We start from the raw sequence: 22,012 nt of genomic DNA, 5'->3' as shown, positions 1-22,012 counted from the left end.
TTGTGGACCCTGAATTAACGAAAGCAACTCTTAAAGAAAAACAATGGAGAATTACTAATTTGTCCTTTGTTTGTCATTAGCAGGGAACTCTACTGTTTCCAAAATGAGCAGAGGGAAAGAAGAGTCATGTGACTTACACCCTGTCTGGGAAGAAGATGACAATCACCAGCAGAGTCTCAGCCACTGCAAGGAAAAGCACAGTTCTGCACATGATAGCTCCATCATTAAAGGAAGCATAGATACTATAAAGCCCTCGGAAGAAAATTCTAAAATTTTATATCTCACATCATTTTTGTCTGGTCCAAAATCCTTAGAAAAATGTGGTTTTGAAAGCAGTGGATTGATAAAGGCATGTGCTGAAAAAACCCAGAAGGTTGATCAAATCAAGGACTTCACTTGTGGAGAAGAAAGGACTGTGGAATCCAGTAACCACAGCAACTGTCACACTGAAGCTGGTTGTTCCTGTACAGACAGCTGTACTTCCATGTGTAATTCTTCTACTGAAGCCACAGAAATTATGTTTAAAAAAACCGATGTGAAAATTACTTTAAACCTTCATGGTAATTTGATAAACTCTGAGGACCATAGAAAAACTGTTGATGTGACCCATCCTGAGAAACGCTCTGAGGAAAGCAGCTTTTCCTTGTTGGTGCATATTGGAGAACCTGAACAAACAACTGTAAAGTCCAGTGCATTAAATGGGAAGATTTACAGTAAGGATGCTACTAAGTCTGTAGTCAGCATCCAGAGGAGTCTGGGTGACTCTCTGCCAAATACAGCATTGTGCAACAACTTTCTGTCTGAAAGAAAGCCTTCTCAGAGTTTGATGTCAGAAGACCCAGGACGTTCTGAACATAATGAAATATCAAAACCCACGAAAGGTACTGCAAAATTACCATCATCTCCAGGAAAACCTGTTCAGACCTCATGTGACAGCATCTCACATTTTGATGAACCCATCACCACCTGTGAGATGAGTGAACGTTCTCCTAACCGAGCCCTGGTTGCACACAAAATAGAGCATGAATGTGTTTCACATCAACAAGTGTCCCTTAGTTCTCAAGACCATGTGACAACTGACTCTCTAAGTATAAACAGAGAAATGCCTTCAGCAACATGCAGAGATGTTCAAGAGAGCCATCATTCTCTGGAGAATGGCGTAAATGTTACCCCTGATACTCAAACCATTCCTGCTGAGACAAAAATGGAAGCCATGTCTCCACAAGGTGACAGAGCCTGTGGTGCCTCTTCATTCATACAAACCTTAAACAACAAAACAAGAAGCTCAGAAGGGCAAAAAGAAATGACTGCTGTACATTCCACGTTCTTCTCAAGTGTGAGAGGAACAGCTGCCTCTTCCATTGTCACAGAGTGTCAAAATGTCCAGTCTCAGGATGCCTTCAGCTGTCACTGCATAACACGAGATGCATCTGAAAAGAACACATGTTCTGCTTGTGCTGCCTGTGAACCGAGAAAAGATTCTCTGAAAGTTAGCAACTGTAAAATCAAATGTGGAAATACATCTCAGGATGGTAATCACTGTTCCCAAAGACCAGAAGGTTTTGTAGAAAAGAGCACTCTCTTGGAGAGTGAACCTGCTGGGAGAGAAGTGCAAAGCAGCTTTCTAGGAGGCAAAATCAGAAGTGCAGTGGCAGCAGCTGTGACACATAGTGCTTCTCTGAACACAGCCACTCACATGGAAACTGGTGATGAAGGACTGCTTGGAAAGAAACAAGATGAACACATAGACACTGAGATTTATAAACACAGCATCTCTGCTTGTGACACCCAAGAACTAAAGCAATCTGCAAACATTCCAAGTCCTGAAACATTAGTGGACCAGTCTCTGAGTGTTATTTCATCTCATTTTAAAACCATGTACCAAGCAGCTGAAAATCTGCATCAGAAAGCAGATGAAGTCTCTGACTGTCAGAGTAACCAAAATAGTCTAGACAAGTGCAGATGTGAAGGTAAGCCAGCCGGGGAAGGACTAAATGGTGACTCTGGAGAGACCGTCCCTGAGGTCAGCCACAGGCAGAAGGATCTGACAGTCAGCTCAGGCAGTAAAGTCCCTCTGTCTTGTGGTGGTTTAAAGATAAAAGATCCCAAAAGAGCCTTTATAGATATTCCTGGTTCTGAAGAGTTCACACACAGTATGCTAGATGTCATATGTCCAAACTGCACAGATGAGCCTCCAGAGAGAGTGCTGGGTGTGGAAGCATCTAGTCTGTCTGGTCATTGTACAAGGCAAGATACACTGGCATACCACGAGACTATAAGAAGTACCTCATTGCTTCGAGGAGAACTGAATTTTGGATTTAAAGGTACAGAACTCCCAAATGCTGCTGTTGCTTCTTCAGTAGACTCTCCTGAAATACAAAAATCACGTGAAGAAAAAGTATGCAACTCTCTAAAAGACTATGAAATGGAAGACTGTCCAGACTCCTCCATTGATCATGAAGGAAAATCTGTTGTAGATCATGAACCAAATCTAAGAGCACTGGATAGAGGAGGTGTATCTTTATATTCCATTCATTGTGAGCATCAAGGTAAAGGAGGATCCCTGATAGAAGGGCTGAGACTTGAAGCAAATTCTGAGTTTGGCAAGAGGAAAACCTTTGGATTATCCTTGAAAGACTCAGTGTCTCCCGGGTGCCAAGACTCTATCAAGATGGTGCATTCTTGTCTGTCTTCTCGGGAATATTCACCAGCTGGTGTTTATGATGAAATTCCTAACTCAAAACATCACTTTAAACCCAAAGATGATGAAATGCTTTGTGAAAATGTCAAGGATTGCACAGTCCTTTCTGACATGAAGGAAGGAATACCAATGGATTTGCATAGTGAAGGAGATAGCACATACATCAGTGTCAACAAAAATGTTTGCAAAACTTGTCACTCTCATAAGAATTCCATTGATAAACATTTGCCTATGACAATGGAAACAGCAATTAGAATGAATAAAGAAGAAACTGAAAAACATCAGATGGGACTACTGGGTCACATACCTGTCGGAGAAGCATCTGAGGAGACTATCACCAGAGAAGGTCATGGTGGTAATTCCCAGACCCACTTGAAATGCCAGAGAGTGCAAAATGTTACTGAAGCCCCACAAAACCAGGGAGCTGTGGACTCTGCCTTGCCAAAGGAAGAATGTACGCATCAAAAGGGCACACATGCACTGCTGGAACAACACTTGTCATCAGGCACATTGTCAGATGAGATGCAGGATAAGCAACCTGTGGCCGACCAAGAAGAGTCCATCCTGATGGGAGCAATCGCCCTAAGAAAGCCATCCAAGGACAGAATTGCTAGACAGCTTCAGAGGTTGAAATACCTAAAAGAAGAAAGCTTATGTCATTCATTAAAGAAAGACACTGAGTTATGCACAGGTACTTGCCTTCCTGGTGCCTCCTGGAAAAAACATGACCCCAGCTTTGCTGGAGGTGACCGAATACACGGTGCCTTTGTGACTCTGTCACATCAGCAAAGACTGCTTCCTGTAAAGAAGCAGCCGCATCGGACATGTAAAAGAATTTCCTGTCAGGAGCCAGTCACTGTGCGGAGAAAAATAAGTAAAGTGAGAAATTCTGATTGTGGAAAGAGTTTCTCTAACCCAATCCCCACAAAAGCACACAGACTTCTCAGCCCATGTACCGTGCCTGCCAAGCCATTGGAACCTGAAACCGTAGCTAGCAAGAGCTTGTGTAGCCACATACCAAAGCCGAAGGCTACTCTGTGCCATTCCTTGAGGAGCCTGAGTTGTAGGAAGCCTACCAAAGAATCAGCCTTACTAAACAAGCTATCTGTCCTTGCCTCCAGACTGACAATGGCAACAAAGCCCCAGAAACTCCGATATCGGCGGTATTCCTCTTCCCTTGTTCCATTGGCTAAAAACTACAAGCGCCTCAGATATAAAAAGCTCCTAGATGGATTTTCACATAATGCAATGCAGCTGGACCCATATTTGGCAGCTACTGGGTGGAATAGGGGGTCTAACAGTAGGCCCTTGGCACTTTATTCTCTTGAAGCTGTTAAAATGAGCTTCATAGATTTGAGCAACAAGATGCCGTCACTGCTGTTTGGTACGGAAAACGTCCCATTTTCCTTTCATGTGAAATCATTGTCCAGCTGCATGGCTGAGTCCTCCAGGACTTTTCCTGAGCACTGCGCTCCATCGAGGCTTGCCTTAACAGAGGCCTCCCAGTGCTCAGCTCCAGCTCCCAAGTGGACCTTCTCTTTTTTCTTGTCCCATGGTTGCCCTGGGATGGCCACATTCAGGGAAGTCACTGGCCTCAGTAGTCAGACACACACTCAGGCTCCTCTCCAAGAATATGGAGGCACTGCCATAGTTCAGACCAGGGCAGACCGCTCTGGCCTTGGCCTTCACACACTTCTAGCACTTTGTTCACCCGGATGTTACCGAATCTGGACAAAAAGACGGAACTTCTCCAGTAATATGCCTATCATGCAGAGGCTCTTCCTGACCCAGTTTACACAGGGCCTAAAAGGGTTAAGGCCTCCAGCCTCTATAGCAGATAAGGTCTTCTGTTCTCTGCCCTACTCGGTGGGCCGGGTGTTGTCCCTTTGGAGCCAGCACGGGCCCTCTTGTACCTTCAAATTGCCAGCTCTTCATTCCACTCATAGCAAGCAGCAGGGGAGCCTGAGCGCCCCGAGCAGGTAAGAACTTGTCTTCTTTTCTTTCATTCTGTTCCATATCTGTCTCCTGCTGCCTGGGAACGGAGAGGGGCCAGTGCTGGAAATGCAGGACTGCCTGCTGGGGGCCACCTCTATTACACTGTTCAATTGTAAAGTCTCTGTTGAGAGTTCGGTAGTAATTCTTGCATTTAGAGGCCCCTGATTTGCCCGCAACATCTTCTCTTACATCTACACTATTCTTTATATTTTATTCTTCGTGCCACCATCTTTTATTTTCTCTTGAGTCAGGGTTTCATTGCTGACTGCTGTTGTGGAATTCATTATACAGACCAGTCTGACCTGTCCCTGTCTCCCAGCTGCTGAGATGAAGTTACACGTCACAGTGCCCAGTGTATGCCACCACCTTTCATTATAGTTTGTTTGCTGTTTGCTTGCTGTTTGTGACACTGTGCTCAGGCTGGTCAGGAACTCAAGAACGTCTTGCTTCGGCCTTGAGTGCTAGGGTTACAAGTCTGAGCCATCATGACCCAGTTGCTTCTACATTTCTTTCTATAGTATAGCCTTCATAAGTTCACAGTTGCATACCCTAGTTTTGGGACTTTGAGAGGAAGGGGAAGGTTCCTCTCTGTAGGTGACAGAAGTTCTATGGTTTCACTGTTGGGAAGAGTGGAGAATTTTTTGATCAATATCATTGTACCTTCTAAATGAAAGTAGAGAAGGACTGGGGCTGGGGCTTAGCACTGGAGTCTGTGCTTGCTTATTGTAAGACTAGGTTCAGTCCCCAACTCAGGGAGATGGAGGTAGGAACCTAAGATTTCTTTTCCCCTTTCCATTAATTTATTTATTCACTTTATATCCTGATAACAGCCCTCCTCCTCTCATTCCCCTCCATGTAGCCCCTTTCCACACCCCATCATCCTCTTCTTTTCCTATGAGAAGGGGGAGGCTCCCTTGGGTTCTAACCCACCCTGGCACATCAAGTCACTGCAGGACTAGGCGCATCCTCTCCCACTGAGACCAGACAAGGCAGCCTAGTTAGGGGAGCAGGATCCATAGTCAGGCAACAGTCAGGGACAGCCCTTCTCCATTTATTGGAGGACCCTCATGAAGACCAAGCTGCACTTCTGCTACATATGTGCTATGGGGGAGAGGGACACAGATGAGTAGGTCCAGCCCATATATACTCTTAGGTTGGTGGTTCAATCTATGGGAGCCCCCAAGGGTCCAGGCTAGTTGAGTCTGTTAGTCTTCTTGTGGAGTCCCTATCCCCTTTGGGTCTCTGACTCCTTCCCCCAGCTCTTCCACAAGACTCCCTGAGCTCCTCCTTATGTTTGGCTGTGGGCCTCTGCATCTGTTTCAGTCAGTTGCTGGATGGAGCATCTCAGAGGACAGTTATGCTAGGCTCTTGTCTGTAAGCACAACAGAATATCATTAATAGTGTCAGGGATTGGTTCCTTATTTATTTGTTTGCTTGTTTGTTTATTTATTTGAGACAGGGTTTCTCTGTTAGCCCTGGCTGTCTTGGCACTTGATCTGTAGACCAGGCTGGTCTTGAACTCAGATATGCCTGCCTCTGCCTCCTGAGATGAGAGCTGGGACTAAAAACATGCAGTACCGCCACTGGCTACACAAAACTATTAAATCTGTAAAATAAATTTAATTAAATTTGTAAATAAGGAAAATAACAAATGAATGAGAGAAAGAATGGGGTGCTTCCTGGCAAGATGGTTTAGTGAGTAGGCCACCGAGCCTGATGACCTGACTTATATTCTTAGAACCCACGGAGTGGGAGGAGAAAAATGACAATTTGTCCTTTGACCTCCATACACATTCCATGCTACACACATGGTGAGTTCACATGTGAGTACAAAATAAGTATACTATAAAAATAAAACAGGATCAATTGTGTCAAATGATGGCATACTGTTTATATTGTCTAGTATTTTGGTCTGCCTCTATGTAAACTGTTAGAATTGTTCTGTGCTATAAGTAAGCTTGTGGCACATAGCTTTAAACTGTTTTGTTTCCTCCCTCCCCTCTCTTTCTCTGTCTTTCTTATATGAAACTCCCTATGTTGGATTTGAACTCCTGCTCCTGCTCCACCTTCCAGGTTCAAGGATTATAGGCATGGCCACTTCATTCTTATATTCTTGTATGCTATGTTAGTGTTCAGGATGTGAGTCCAGGGGTCTTTTCTCTTTCAGAACTCTGTCTCATCTGGTTTTTCATAATTCCTTTCATTATTATTTTTGTTTTGTTTTGTTTTTCAAGACAGGGTTTCTCTGTGTAGCCCTGGCTATCCTGGAACTCACTCTGTAGACCAGGCTGGCCTCGAACTCAGAAATCCACCTGCCTCTGCCTCCCAAGTTCTGGGATTAAAGGCTTTACTGAGAGTCTTCACCTAAGACCTTAATCTGTTCTAAATATTTGAGAAACCGGACTTCATTTTTCCCTAGCTGTTTAACAAATTGCTAATTTTCAGGGAGGAGATGAGATGCTGGGTTATGACGCAAGTTTCACGTTTATAAAGTGTGTTCTGTTCTAAAATCAGTAGAATTTTTGTGCCAGTCTTATTTGAAAAGCATAAAAATTTCTGGCATCTTATATGAATGTATCTATAAGCCATTGGTAGAAGAATGAAATTAATTGTGCTTTAGGTATGTAGCTATGATTTATATACATTGGACATTATGATTTCTTTTTTTAAATTTTTCTCTATGAGTATTTTGCCTGAATGTTTATTTATGTTACACATATGTGCCTGGTGTCCAAGAAAGTCACAAGAGTGTGATGGAGCCCTTGAAACTGGATTTTGGATGGTTGTGAGCCTCCCAGTGGGTACCAGGAACTGAGCCTAGGTCCCGTCCAAGACCTAGTGCTCTCAAATGCTGAGCCATTTCTCCAGCCACCTTACTTTGTATGTGTCTTGGTGTTTCAGCTGCATGTGTGTATGTTCACCATGTGCTTAGTGCCCACACAGATCAGAAGCAAGTATCAGGTGCCCTAAAGTTCCAGGTAATTGTGAGCCGCCATAGAATGCTAGGAATTGACCCTGGGTCCTCTGGAAGAGCAAGCAGCCAGTGCTCTTAACCATTGAGCCATCTCTCCAGCCCCAAAAGGCAAATTTTACTTTAACAATTAACATAGACCTGCACAGTTTAAGATCTTTATTTTATATTTTCTTTTTTAAAAAGTTTATTTATATATTATTATATGTAAGTACACTGTATCTGCTTGATTCGCACCAGCAGAGCGCATCAGATCTCATTATGGGTGGTTGCTGGGATTTGAACTCAGGACCTTACTCTCTGAACCATCTCGCCAACCCTATATTTTTTTATTTTTTGGTTTTTTCGAGACAGGGTTTCTCTATGTAGCCCTGGCTGTCCCGGCACTCACTTTGTAGACCAGGCTGGCCTCGAACTCAGAAATCCGCCTGCCTCTGCCTCCCGAGTGCTGGGATTAAAGGCGTGCGCCACCACGCCCGGCTCTATATTTTCATTATGCTTTTTATTTTGTATATTTGGGTTTTTTGACAAGGAGGGGCGTGGTAGGCTTGTACCATGGTGTGTGCATGTGTGTATGTGCGCATGCGCTTGTGTGTGGGTGTGGGTGGGTGTGTGTGTAGTCAGAGGACAACTTTGGAGTTGATTCATTCTTTCCACTTTATGTGGGGTCCAGGAATTAAACTCAGGCTGTCACCTTGCATTGTCAGACCATAAGTATCTTTACCTGCTGAGCCATTTTACCTTACCCCCTACTCAACCCCCAGCCCCTTTTTTTTTTTTTTGAGATAGGGTCTCATGTCTTGAACTTGAACTCATCATCATTCCACCATATATCCTTCCTGGTGCAGGGCTTGCTTATACAGATACTTTGTTATGTTGTTGTGTTTGGGTTTTTTATGTGCAAGATACTTTTATGTCTAATTTTTTAAAACCATCTGTTGTATGTGTGTGCATGTATGTAAGTGTACATGTGCCATGATAAGCACATGAAGGAAGAAAGGTCAGTGAATATTTTGGGAATCCATCTTTCCTTCTACCCTGTGAGTTCCAGAATTTGACCTCAGGTGGCCAGGCATGGCAGCAAGACCTTCTACATGCGGAGCCATCTTACTGTTCATCATCTTTAAACTTTTCTTTTTGAGTATGAACCTGTGTGCTTACAAGTTAATTAAAAGGTGTAAGCCCTAAAGTCATTCTTGTTCCTGTCCTCTTTTTTACTGTCCTTTCTTTATTTATACCTCTTTATATTAGGAAGCACACATGAGCGGAGTGGCACGATGGGCGGTGCTTGTTTCTCGGCCTCCATCATGTGCCAGTACCTGCAGTAACATCACGACCTTTGCTCTCGTCCCACTCCTTTAACTTGCTGCTTTGTACTTGTGATTTATTTCAGCCACACCACCATACCAAATGTGCCTCTTCCAGGCATGGGAGCTGTCCACAACACCAACAGCAGTCACCTGAGGTAAGCCTCGGCACACAGGCTTGAAGTGGATGGGTGTGTGTGAGAAAGCGCAAGGGAGAATGCATCTGTTCTAGTGTTCATTGATAGCATGGGCCAGGCCTGGCACGACTCTGACCTATTTATCTCAGGTTGTTAATCTTACTCAAGTTTATAGGTCTCAAATATCTGTGAGAATCAGTAATGCTTTATATCCGATACCGAGGAGTAGGGTTGTATAATTAGCACCATTTACTTTAAAAAGGAGTCATTAAGCTTGTTATCATCTCTGAGGTGTGTCTCAGGTCCCTGCCCAGCACCAGCTTGGGTCCTAGGCCCTGAGTGGGGTTGGCTCAACTGTTCATTCACGACTGTCTTCTCACCACTTCACTTATTTACACAATTCTTTATAAAACTGCCCTAAACTCTGAGATGGATTGACCACATTCTTGTAATTTTTCATATGTGTAGACCCAGGTTAGTCTAAAAGTGACTAGGAAACAAGTTGATTGGAAATGTCATTCCTGGATAGACAAAACACTACCCATTCTAATCTGTATGTTCAAAAGATCAAACAGGCTGGGATGAGAGACCTCAGTGGCAAAATGCCTGCCTTGCAAGCCTAAGGGCATGGGTTTCTTCCCCCACAGTCCACATAGAAAACCAGGGATTGGCAGAAATAGGCAGGTTCTTAGGCTCACTGCGGGCCAGCCTAGGCTACTTGGTGAGCTCTAGGCCAGTGAGAGACTTTTTTTTTTTTTAAAAGGTGGCTGGGACAGCTGAGGAAGGACATTGTCTTCTGGCCTCCACATGTGCATGCACACACACACCAGGATCCACAGCAAGAGCTCTATGAGGACCCTTTTTACTGTTTCTTATCTTTACATTCTTAAAAGAATCTTAACCTGTGTGCTTACCAAGTTACTTAAAACCTACATAAAGGGCTGGTGAGATGGCTCAGTGGGTAAGAGCACCCGACTGCTCTTCCGAAGGTCCAGAGTTCAAATCCCAGCAACCACATGGTGGCTCACAACCATCCGTAACGAGATCTGGCGCCCTCTTCTGGAGTGTCTGAGGATAGCTACAGTGTACTTACATATAATAAATAAATAAATCTAAAAAAAAAAAAAACAAAACCTACATAAAAATGCCTGCTTGCTACCAGACACTGGTGGCGCATGCCTTTTTTTTTTTTTTTTTTTTTGGATTTTCGAGGCAGAGTTTCTCTGTGTAGCCCTGGATGTCCTGGAACTCAATTTGTAGACCAGGCTGGCCTCAAACTCAGAAATTTGCCTGCCTCTGCCTCCCTAGTACTGGGATTAAAGGCATGCGCCACCATGCCCGGCTGGCAGATTGTGAGTTCGAGACCAGCCTGGTTCTCACAGCAAGTTCCAGGGCAGGTGTGGCTCCACAGAGAAACCCTGTCTCAAAACCAACCAAACGAACAAACCTGCTAGAAGTAGAAAGCAAGCCTCATACAGGTTTTATCTTCATTCTGTCTCCATGGTGCTAGGCTAGAGCCTGTGTTTCCTGCCTTGTTGCCAAAGTCTTGCTTGGTAACAGAAGCCGCTGTCAGCACGCTGCTGCTCTCTGCCTCTGAGCTCGCGGCGGCTCCTGGCTATGATGAGCTGGATGGTGTGTCAGCAGCCTGCCCCCGACCACAGAGCAGCCCTGCACAGCAGAAAGAGGTAAGTGCAGAGTCCCGGGGTGCGGGTGCCAGTGGGGTTCCCGTTGACTCCCATCACATGGTAGGTACAGACTTGACTCACTAGCCTTAGCTCAGTGTCTGAGCACACTGAGGGAGGAGCTTTTCTGCTTGGCCTGGCCTTATTGAAGAAATGATATGGTGGATTTTTATGGGGATTGTTAACCTTCATTTTGGTTTGTTTTCAGAGTTGGGGTCCTACTGTTCTCTCTTTACTGGTTTCCAGCTCTCTTCCTGCTCTGCCATGCAGAACTGAGTTATCTGTATTGTTTTCCAGATCCCTTTTTTCTCAGCAACAGCATTAAAGAGCGTTTATAGAGAGAGACTTGGCCCTAAGATCCTTGGTGCATTGAAAGACAATAAATGATAGTGTCCTTCAGTCTTACAACATCACCTGTTGATTATCTCACTTGGAACTTTCAACTCTGTTTTAATAGATGAAGGGCAGTGACAGAAGATAAAGCCAGGGTAGGAAGGGGAAACTTGTCTTTAGCTACTTTTTAGGCTTCTCTGCAAACTGAGGGGGCACTGTTTTGAGTGTAACAGCTTTATTTAAATGTCTTACATCTTGCCTATCTTTGTTCTTAACCTTTAAAAACAGGCTGAGCCAGAGAAGAGACCAAAGAAAGTCTCACAGATCCGCATCCGGAAAACCATTCCTAAACCAGATCCCAACCTTACCCCAATGGGCCTGCCTCGGCCCAAAAGGTGAGCTTCTCTAATACAAACTGGGTTTGCTCTCGGGGAAAATTGCTAGGCAAAGCATACTTGTCCTTAAAGTCGCTGTCATATAATCAGAGATGTGTTCTTCTAGGAATTTATCCCAAGAATTCATTGGTTATATGGCTATATAATTACGTGCAAGATTTCTAATACATTAATCTTTTTTATTGTACTCCTTGTGCTAGATACTACATGTGCATAATCGTAGTTTAAACTCCAGTAGGAATCCAGTCTTTGAGCTTTGAGAGGCCAAGGCAGGGGTAGTTGCTCTTTCAGACCAGCTTTGGGTACAGAGTGAATACAAAGCATCCTGGGTAAGGTTCTCTCTCAGAGGAGAAGGAAGGTGGGGGAGGGGGAGCGAGTAAGTGCAAGCAGAGTTACCTGATGAAACCCAGTCTTAAAAACAACAAAAAAAGTCACACACGCAAACCAAAAAACCAGTTTATTTTTTAAAAAATCATTTAGGTTTATTGATTTTATTTGTATGTGTGTTTCCCTGCGTGTATGTATGTGCGTGCCTGGTGCCCTTGAAGGCCATTTTCATGGCATTAGATCTCCTGGAACTGAAGATGTATTTATGTTATGGTGTTTTTAACTTCTGAGCCATATTCCCCCCAATATGTGGGGCAATGGGCTATACACAGACAGTCTGGTCTCCAGTCGAGTTGAGGTCTGAACCCCGGTAGAATCTGATGGGTGCTAATTCCCGCCTATATGGGATGGAAGGCGTTCCCTCGTGTCTCCTGAACCTTGGCTCCTATTACTGCCCCCCACAGTCCCCCAATAGGAGAAGCATGTGGCTAGCAGTTGTAGACAATGTCTCAAGCTTCTGGCCTTCAGGCTATACTACTCCCAGTTACCTAGCAACAACAAGATAACAAGCCCACTATAAGAGGGGCTGCTTGGCCCCACCTCTCTCTCTCTCTCTCTCTCTCTCTCTCTCCCTCCCTAAGCTTTCTTAATAGCCTTTTCTTCTCTCTCTTCTTTTCCCCATTTTCTTTTCTTGGCCATGGCCGGTCTCTCTCTCTCTTTCTACCTTTTCTCTTTCCCCCTGCCTTTCTACAGTAGACCTCTAAAACCATAGACTGTCTCTGTTCATCAAGGCCCTCTGTGCTTGGATGATGGGATAGGCTTTCTCCTAACGAGCTGTGCCTAATCTTCTGTCAGAAGGCTTTCCTGTGCTCCAGTCCCAGACTAGACTAAAGACACTCACCTACGTGGCAACCTCTCTCCCTCTGCCCTCTTCCCATATCCACGGGACCCCTATTCAGTTCTCAGCTCCTCTGCTATATCAGGTGTGGGATGCCAGAGACTGAGAACCTGGTATTGGGGGCTGCCCTTGTCCACCCCCCACTGTGTGGGGTCAGTGGCTTTACACAGCCAGATGCCCGCCCGGGGCCGAGTTGAAAGCGTCCGGCAGTCCTTACGCATCCGCCTGCCCAGAGCACAGGAACTCTGGCTGGAAGCAGGCTCTCTCCCTCCACCCTTTCCCCCTACACCCACAGCCCCACATCAATATACTTTTGAAGGTGACTAGCGTGTTGTACTCCTGTGATCCCAGCAATCCGGAGGTGGGAAGGAGGGAAGAGTTCAAGGTCACCATCAGTTTTCCAGACTTCTGGTTCAGAGTTCTGGTATGGTTTTCACTCGCTCCCTTAAGTAACTTAAATCAATTAACCTCTCGAACTCTGAGTCTGTGGGCCAAGAAAGTGCCCAGTGAGAGCAGCGCTTGCCAAAGCCTGTCCTCACAGTATAGCCCAGGCTGGCCTTGAACCCATCACCCTTCTGTCTTAGCCTCTAAATGCTGAGATTACAAGTAAGTAGTATGTCTTAAAATATAATATATATTCTAGTATGTCTTAAAATATACTATATATTCTCTCTCCCTTCCTCCTCTTACTGTGCTGGAGACTGAGTAGAAGGCTTTGAGTGTGGAAGCCTGGGAGCTGCCTTTGAGCTGTACTCCACTATCATGTACTTTACTGACTACCCTTTGTGTGATCACCTCTAGAAATGCTTTGCGTGTCTCAGATGCCCCACATCCAATGGAAAGTAGGTTTCAGTGTGGCTCTCCTTCTGTCTTGTGCCTCTAATCTAAAAGCATTGCTGGGAACACACAGGCTTGTTTGTTTCACTTTGCTTTGTTTGGTTTTGTGCTTTTTTGTATTTTTCCTTTTTTCTCTTTCTTTTGGTTTTTTGAGACAGGGTTTTTCTGTGTACCTCTGGCTGTCCTAGAACTCACATTGTAAGTCCAGGCTGGCCTCAAACGTAGAGAGATCTGCCTGCTTCTCAGTGCTGGGACTAAAGGAGTGTGCCACCGTCACCTGCAGGCAGTATTTTTCTTTTTTCTATTTGTTGTTAATCTTGGATTTGTATACATGATATCTTATCATGGCATCTTTGTATATTCTTTTCTTTAAACTTTGCTCTTACTTGTTCCCTTCCTTGCACACCCAGCAGGTTCTCTTACTCCCCAGGAAGCGCCTGCTTCAGTTTTCATATTTCATTATCCACAGGTACCCACACATTTCCTGATTTCCTCAAGATCTCATCCTCCCTCATGATCCTGTTTTGTTGGTTTTTTTTTTTATACACATGTAATAATTTTAAGTGTGTGTTCTGTATATGAGGGAAAACGCAGTGTTTATTTTGTGCAATGAATCCCATATATATATATATATATATATATATATATATATATATATACACACACACACACATATATATATACACTCATATATATGTATATATACATATATATGCACACATGTATATGCATATGTGCATATATAATACATAATTTCATTTTAATTTACAAATGAATAAAATTCATGTGTGTATACACAATATTTTCTTTAGTATGTTAATGGACATATAGGCTAGTTCTATTTCTTAGCTATTCTAAGTAGTACAGCATTAAACATAGATGTACAAGTATTTGTGGTGTTTTAACTTAGACACATTGCATGTATGTATCTGAAAGTCCTATAGTTGGACATATGACATTTATTTATTTATTTTTTATTGTCTGCTAAGATCTATTTTTATCGACATTGGAGGTTTGCTTGCATGTCTGTGTGAGAGTGCCAGATCCCCTAGAACTGGAGTTTCAGAGAGTTGTGAGCTGACATGTAGGTAATGGGATTGAACCTGGGTTCTCTGGAAGAACAATCAGTGCTTAACAAACAAGCTATCTCTCCAGCCCCTGACATATGGCATTTCTATTTCAGTGTTGCACTGATTCCCATGTTTGCTGCAAGAGTTGGCCCTTTGACAAGCAGTGCAAAGATTCTCCTTCCCCGCTGCATTTGTTGTCCTTTAAACCAGGCTGGCCCTGAATTCACAGAAATTCTCCAGCTCTGCTTCCTGAGTGCTGGGATGGGATTTTTTTTTTTTTGTTTCCTATAAAGGATTTCGTTGTTAATTTTGATGTTCTCTCCCCACCGTGTTGCTATAACTGGAATAGACGCTGCCTCTCCCTCCCTGTCTGCTCACATCATGCTTCTTACCTGTCTTTGATAAAGTCTTCCCTCCGGCACCCTTTCCTTAGAACATGGTGGAACCTAAGCGATCTTTTGATTTCTGAGTCCTTTTATAGTTTGAATTTTGCATTTCAAGTTGGCTGACCCAATGTCCCAGTGAAGTTCAACAAGGACACTCGAAACCACTTACAACATTCAGGAGAGGTGTAGCCAATTAGTGTGCTCAAGTCTGTTGGGCAAGGCCTGCCAATCTGGGAGCAAGTGCCTAGTTTGGTCCTGTGGACTTTTTTTTTTTTTTTTTTAATTTATTTATTATATGTAAGTACACTGTAGCTGTCTTCAGACACACCAGAAGAGGTCATCAGATCCCATTACAGATGGTTGTGAGCCACCATGTGGTTGCTGGGAGTTGAACTCAGAACCTTTGGAAGAGCAGTCAGTGTTCTTACCCTCTGAGCCATCTCACCAGCCCCCAGTCCTGTGGACTTTTAAGAAGGTTATTGGTCTCCCTCCATCTGGTGTTGATTCCTTTTCTACAATCCCCTATCCTTGGCAGTCTAATAGAAATAGATATTTGGGGCTGGTGAGATGGCTCAGTGGGTAAGAGCACCCGACTGCTCTTCCAAAGGTCCAGAGTTCAAATCCCAGCAACCACATGGTGGCTCACAACCATCCGTAACAAGATCTGGCGCCCTCTTCTGGAGTGTCTGAAGACAGCTACAGTGCACTTACATATAATAAATTAAAAAAAAAAAAAAAAGAAATAGATATTTGACTGCTATGAGCCAGATGGAATCCCAGCAGCTCTTGGATGTTGGGCTAGAGTGTCCTGTGGTGTCAGGAAGGGCCTTGGGTTCCTTGCTTGTAGGAGTCTGAACCAGCAGACAACATACGTCTTTCTCATCTCCTCTATCCAAAGGATTCCTGTATGGAGTGGCTTTCATGCTTTCTAGAGTTGGGAAAGATGGGTAATTTCCTAGGCAGGTCAGCCAGGACTCCTTATTACATCTTCTTGATGACTTGTTCCTTATTAATTTACAGTTTTTTTATCTCCTCTGCCTCATTTTGATAGAGGTCCACTTTATCAGACACCACAATAACTATACCAACTTGTTTTTAGTTTTCATTTGTTTAGAATTTCCACTTTTTTTCTTTCTTTTCTTTTTCTTTTTCTTTTTAATTTCCATCCTTTAAAAAATTGTTTTCAGCAGGGTGGCAGTGGTGTATACACTCAGAAAGCAGAGGCAGGAGGATCTCTGTTAGTTCAAGGCCTGCCTGGTAGAGAGAACAAGTTCCAGGATAGCCAAAGAAACCTTTTTTGGGGGAAAAATCATTCTGATTGTAGATTAGAGAAAGAAATTAGATCAAAGGACTTTAGGTGGACATTGGTGGCATTCGCCTTTAATCCCAGGATGCAGGATGCTAAGGCAGGCAGATCTCTGAATTCTATGCCAGCCTGTTCTACAAACTGAGTTCCAGGACCGCCAAGGATACAGGAAAAACCCTGTCTAAAAAACAAATGAAAATATGGTTTATTTGTGTGGATGTTTTGTCTTCATTTGCGTTTGTGCACTATGTTTGTGCCAGTTGTCCAAAGAGGCCAGAAGAGGGCACAGGATCTCCTAAGTCTGGAGTTACAAATGGGTTGAGATGACATGTGGGTGCTGGCAGTCAAACCTGGGTCCTCTGCAAGAGCAGCCAGTGTTCATAACCACTGAGCCATCTCTTCTGCCTTTTGACTTTGTAGTTTTAACATCTTGACTATGATGTGTTAATATGCACCAGAGAGGATCTTCTCTGGTTGGGCCTATTTGGAGTTCTAAATGCCTCTTATATTTCAAAGTCTCTTCAAATTTGGACAGATTGGCCAGGCATGGTGGTGCACGCCTTTAACCCCAGCACTTGGGAGGCAGAGGCAGGCGGATTTCTGAGTTTGAGGCCAGCCTGGTCTACAGAGTGAGTTCCAGGACGACAGCCAGGGCTACACAGAGAAACCCTGTCTTAAAAAACAAAACAAAACAAAATTTGGACAGATTATGTTGTGTTTTCATTGATGTTAGTGGTTTTTTTTCCATCTCTTTTTATCTCATAGATTTTTTAATTTGTCTCTTAATTGTATCTCAAAGTTCTTGAACATTGTGGTCATGTTTGCTTTTGTCATTTTTAGGTTTTTTGTTTGTTGGTTGGTTTGTGGGTTTTTATTTGTTGATTTGGTTTTGTGAGACAATCTCTATATAGCCTTGGTTGTCCTGGAACTCACTTTGTAGACCAGGCTGGCCTCGAATTCAGAAATGCACCTGCCTCTGCCTCCCAAGTGCTGGGATTAAAGGCATGCGCCCCCACGCCCGGCTGAATGTAGTTACGACTCTTTTTTTTCTCCATCTCTGGTAATCTTTCCTCTGCTTGGTTAAGCCTGTTATTGATGCTATCATACTGTTTATTATTTGATTCATTGAACTTTTCCTTGCCAACTTCTCTCTATCGAGCTTGCTTCTTTAACAAAGCTCACTTTTTACAATCACGTGTACGGGGTTGTGAGGAGAGTGCACGCACAGGAGCACGGTTGCTCTTGGGCACCCGAAGAGAGTGTCAGATCCCTTGGAGCCGGTAATTAGGAACTTCCATGTGGATTCTATGAAATGAACCTAGGTCTTTGCAAGAGTTGCAAATGTTTTTAGCCCCTGAACCATCTCTAGTCCCTCCCTGTTTTTTGTATTCTGTGACAGTCTCACTGTGAAGCCTCGGCTGACCTTAAATCCACTCTTTAGGTCAGCCTCACAGAGATGTGCCGCTTTAGTTCTGGGATTCAAAGCTGCTGCTGTTTTTAACTTAGTTTCCTTGCTGAATTCTTCTTCGAAGTTGCCAGTTTTTTCATCCATACTGCTGATTTTTGTGGTTATTATTGTCAGTGCATGCATGTGTGTTTGTTGATGCACATGTGCAAGAATGTGCATGGCTGAGTCCAAATGTGTACATCATGAATTATTATGTGGAGGTCAAAGGACAACTTTGCAAGTTGGTTTTATCCTTCTCCCGTGTGCAGCATGGGCTCGACCTGAAGGTGTCAGGCATTGTAACAACTGCTTTCCCTGCTAATTCAGTCCATTGCTGAGTTTTGCTGGAAAATATTTGAAATGTTCTTCTGGCATTTTAGCCTGGCCAGTAACTTTGAAGTCAGTAACTGAGGAGTTCAGATCTTTTGGATGAGTCATGTTGTTGTGTTATTTTGTATTTCTTCCACTTTTGTATTGAAGTTTGTATATCTGTTGATTTATAAGCCTCTAGTTTCCAAGGGTATCTTAGTGAGCAGCCTGCTCTTTAAGGCTTAGTCATTAGTAGCAGTCATCAAAGAGAACCCAAGTGTTGTAGCAATAGTACCATTACACTGTATGAGGTACAGAGGGATTTACAGTCCTCTCATTCCAGTAATGTGTCACTAATACCCATGCAACTGAAAATGCCCAAGCTCCTACAGACCATGCTGGCCCGTGGACCAAGTGTGGGAACAGTAAAGGGTTGAGAGGAAAGAAAGGGACGGAGAAAGGAGTGAACAGAGAAGAACCCAGTTAAGCGGGGGTGGGATGGTGGTGGGGGACACACAGGATGTTAGGGAGCAAAGAGTTAAGGAAAAACTTTACAGGAGAAAAGGCAAAATAAAATTGTTTCTCAATAATGAAAAGTTAAAAATTGCAATTAATGTAAAAGGGGGAAGAAAAAATAAAATCATACCAAAAGAAAAAACAGTTTGGTATGTGTCTTAGTTAGGGTTTACTGCTGTGAACAGACACCACGACCACAGCAACTTTATAAAGGACACCATTCAATTGGGGCTGGCTTACTGGTTCAGAGGTCTTGTCCATTTTTATGGCAGGAAGCATGGCGGTGTTTAGGCAGGCGTGGTACAGGAGGAGCTGACAGTTGTGCCTCCTATTCAGAAGGCAGCTAGGAGAAAACTGGTTCCCACATGGTTAGATCTATTGTATCAGGAATCAAACCCAGACCTTACAGGAAAAGTGTTGTTCTATTACTGACCTCTCTCCCTGTTTAGAGTCTCAGTCCATTTTGAGTTGAGTCTTACATAGGAAAAAAGGCAGCTTGATTTATTTACACATGGAGTCAGTTTTCCCAGCTCCTCTTAAAGACCCTTCCCTTTCTATGCTGTGTGCCCTTGTCAACTGTGTTGACAATTAGTTTGATTACAGTAGGTATGTGAAATTATTTCTCTATTCTTCCCTGTTTTGCATGTAGGCAAAATGTTCATACACATAAAATAAAAATCTTTAAAATGAAATTATTGAAAAGATTGAATAAATTAAATGTATGTGTTCTGATGCAATGCTGTGTAAAACACAAAACAGTAATAACCAAGAAAAAAATTGTTTTGTGGGGTTTTTTTGAGACATGATCTCTCTTTGTAGGCCTGGTTGTCCTAGGTTGCTCTGTAGACTAAGCAGCCTTTGAACTTGAAGACATTCCCCTGCTTCTGCCTCCCGAGTGCTGGGATTAAAACCATGTGCTACTATGTCTAGCTAAGAGGAAATTTTTAAAATAAATAAGAATACTAATATCAGAAATTTGAAATATAAAATCTCAAAAATAAGCCAGAACATAAATACAGATATTGGTAAAATAGAATAGAAATTGAAAGTGAATACCAGTTCATAGGGTGATTAAGAGTATAATGAAAGCCGGGCGTGGTGGCGCACGCCTTTAATCCCAGCACTCGGGAGGCAGAGGCAGGCGGATTTCTGAGTTCGAGGCCAGCCTGGTCTACAAAGTGAGTTCCAGGACAGCCAAGGCTACACAGAGAAACCTTGTCTCGAAAAACCAAAAAAAAAAAAAAAAAAAAAAAAAAAAAGAGTATAATGAAGGGCCGGGCATGGTGGTGCATGCCTTTAATCCCAGCACTTGGGAGGCAGAGGCAGTTGGATTTCTGAGTTCGAGGCCAGCCTGGTCTACAAAGTGAGTTCCAGGACAGCCAGGGCTACACAGAGAAACCCTGTCTCAAAAAAACCAAAAAAAAAAAAAAGAGTATGGTGAGTGTCTTCTCAGATCAGTGGTGGGAATCTGTGCCCTTAATTGCCATTAGAATACGAGCCATTTTAAGAATAATAAAGATGTGTTTATTGCCTTATCCTAAACATATTCTCTACTAATCAGATTTTACTGTAAACTTAGGAATGTTTGAAGAAACCATAAGAAATTTCCGTTTGGAATGGGCTAACTATAATAGAAATTTGTAAGTCATAATATAAAGCTAAAAAATAAATTGCATGAAAATAAAGAAGTGTTGAAGCCAAGCTTGGTGGCTTACATCAGTAACCCTGCCACTTAGAAGGTGGAGGCAGAAGCCGGGCAGTGGTGGTGTACACCTTTAATCCCAGCACTCAGATTTCTGAGTTTGAGGCCATCCTGGTCTACATCGTGAGTTCCAGGATAGCCAAGGCTACACAAAGAAACCCTGTCTTGAAGAACGAAAAAGAAAAAGAGAAAGGAAAAAAAAAAGAAAAGAAGGTGGAGATAGAAGGATCAGAAAAGGCTACCATATCCTCCATAGGAACTTTGCATCGACTGGGACTATATGAGATCCTGTCTCTACAAAACACAAAATGAAAATAGTAAATTAGGTTGCAGTGGTACAGGTTGGCAACCCCAGCACTCCGGAAGCTGTGGCAGGTTAGTGAATTCCAGGCATACTTGGCCTACACAGTTGAGACCCTTCTCTTAAAAGTGGGAGAAGCCAGTCAGGTGTGTATATGTTTGTCTAATAGAAACCTGAATACAGTGTCTCAAGTCTACAAGGTGGGCTAAGGGATGGGATGATTCACCAGAACCTTCCTGACTTAGCATAGAAACAATAAGGGAGACCTTACATCAGAAATGATGTATAAGAGCTGGGTTTGTGGGGCTGGAGAGATGGCTCAGTGGTTAAGAGCATGGACTGCTCTTCCAGAGGTTCTGAGTTCAATTCCCAGCAACCACATGGTGGCTCACAACCAACTGAAATGGGATCTGATGCCCTCTTCTGGTATGTTTGAATTCAGCTACAGTGTACTCAAATAAAATAAATAAATCTTAAAATTAAAAAAAAAAAAAAAGATCTGGGCTTATCTTTAATCCCAGAACTCAATAGTGAGACCCTGGTTACGAACAAAACAAAACAAAGCATAAGTAAAAATCATAGTATAAGATCCAGGAGGTGGTGTCACACACATTTAATCCCTGAACTGGGGATAGATGGATCACTGAGTTCAAGGCCAGCCTGTTCTACAGAGTGAGAGTTTCAGGACAGCCAGGGCTATACACAGAGAAACCCTGTGTCAAATAATAATAATAATAAAATAAAATAAAAAGAAGGAAAACACAAATGTGGTTAAATGATTTATAGAACATCCACTTAAAAGAATAAAATGAGGCTGCACGTGGTAAGGTACATCTTTAATCTTGGCAGTTGGGAGGCCATCCTGGTCTGCATAGCAAGAATAATCAAAGATACATATTGAGACCAACCCTATGCTTCAGATGTGGGTAGGGCATGTGTGCATGCTCATGTACTGACTTGTCTATAGGCCTATCATCTAGAGGCATTTTATCGATAGAGAGTGTCTCTTCTGGATTATGTCTAGGTTCATGGGAAATTTAAAAAACAAAAACAAACAAAAAAACCCAACAACACAGATTTCATCTCTTCAACGGAATATCAACGCCATTTTCACCCAAGATTTTAGTCTTGGTATTCTCTTGATCTTTTATCAACCACAAAACAAATAGTATCAGAAATTCCCACTGTGGCCTGGAACAGACAGTAGTGCACCCCTTTAATCTCAGCTCTGAGAGGTTCAGTTCCTAGCACCCATAAGGTGCCCCCAACCATCTGTAACTCCAGTTTCAAGGGATCTAATGCCTCTTCTGACCTCCCCAGACTCTTGCATGCATGCCGTTCATATACACAGACTCAGAGAGACACACACAATTTAAAAATACACATTTTCAA

At 43.1% G+C, this 22,012-nt stretch overlaps 1 protein-coding gene across 6 annotated transcripts in view; it reads left to right on the top strand.

Moving 5' to 3' along the window:
• Positions 1–22,012, top strand: part of Prr14l (proline rich 14 like) — a 69,161-nt gene that overhangs the window by 25,243 nt on the left and 21,906 nt on the right. For 5 of the 6 annotated variants that reach the window (XM_085836594.1, XM_085836590.1, XM_085836593.1 and 2 more), the window contains 4 exons: positions 81–4,680; positions 9,061–9,132; positions 10,622–10,796; positions 11,415–11,521. In XM_085836594.1, the coding sequence (XP_085692720.1) occupies positions 81–4,680; positions 9,061–9,132; positions 10,622–10,796; positions 11,415–11,521 (4,954 nt within the window). The remainder of the gene's footprint in view (positions 1–80; positions 4,681–9,060; positions 9,133–10,621; positions 10,797–11,414; positions 11,522–22,012) is intronic. The other variant, XM_085836592.1, reaches the window with a different exon arrangement.

This window comes from Mus caroli, unplaced genomic scaffold (genome assembly GCF_978045245.1).
Source record: "Mus caroli unplaced genomic scaffold, Mus_caroli_1 scaffold_4, whole genome shotgun sequence".
Classification (NCBI taxonomy): domain Eukaryota; kingdom Metazoa; phylum Chordata; class Mammalia; order Rodentia; family Muridae; genus Mus; species Mus caroli.
This window is presented reverse-complemented; position numbering and strand designations above follow the sequence as displayed.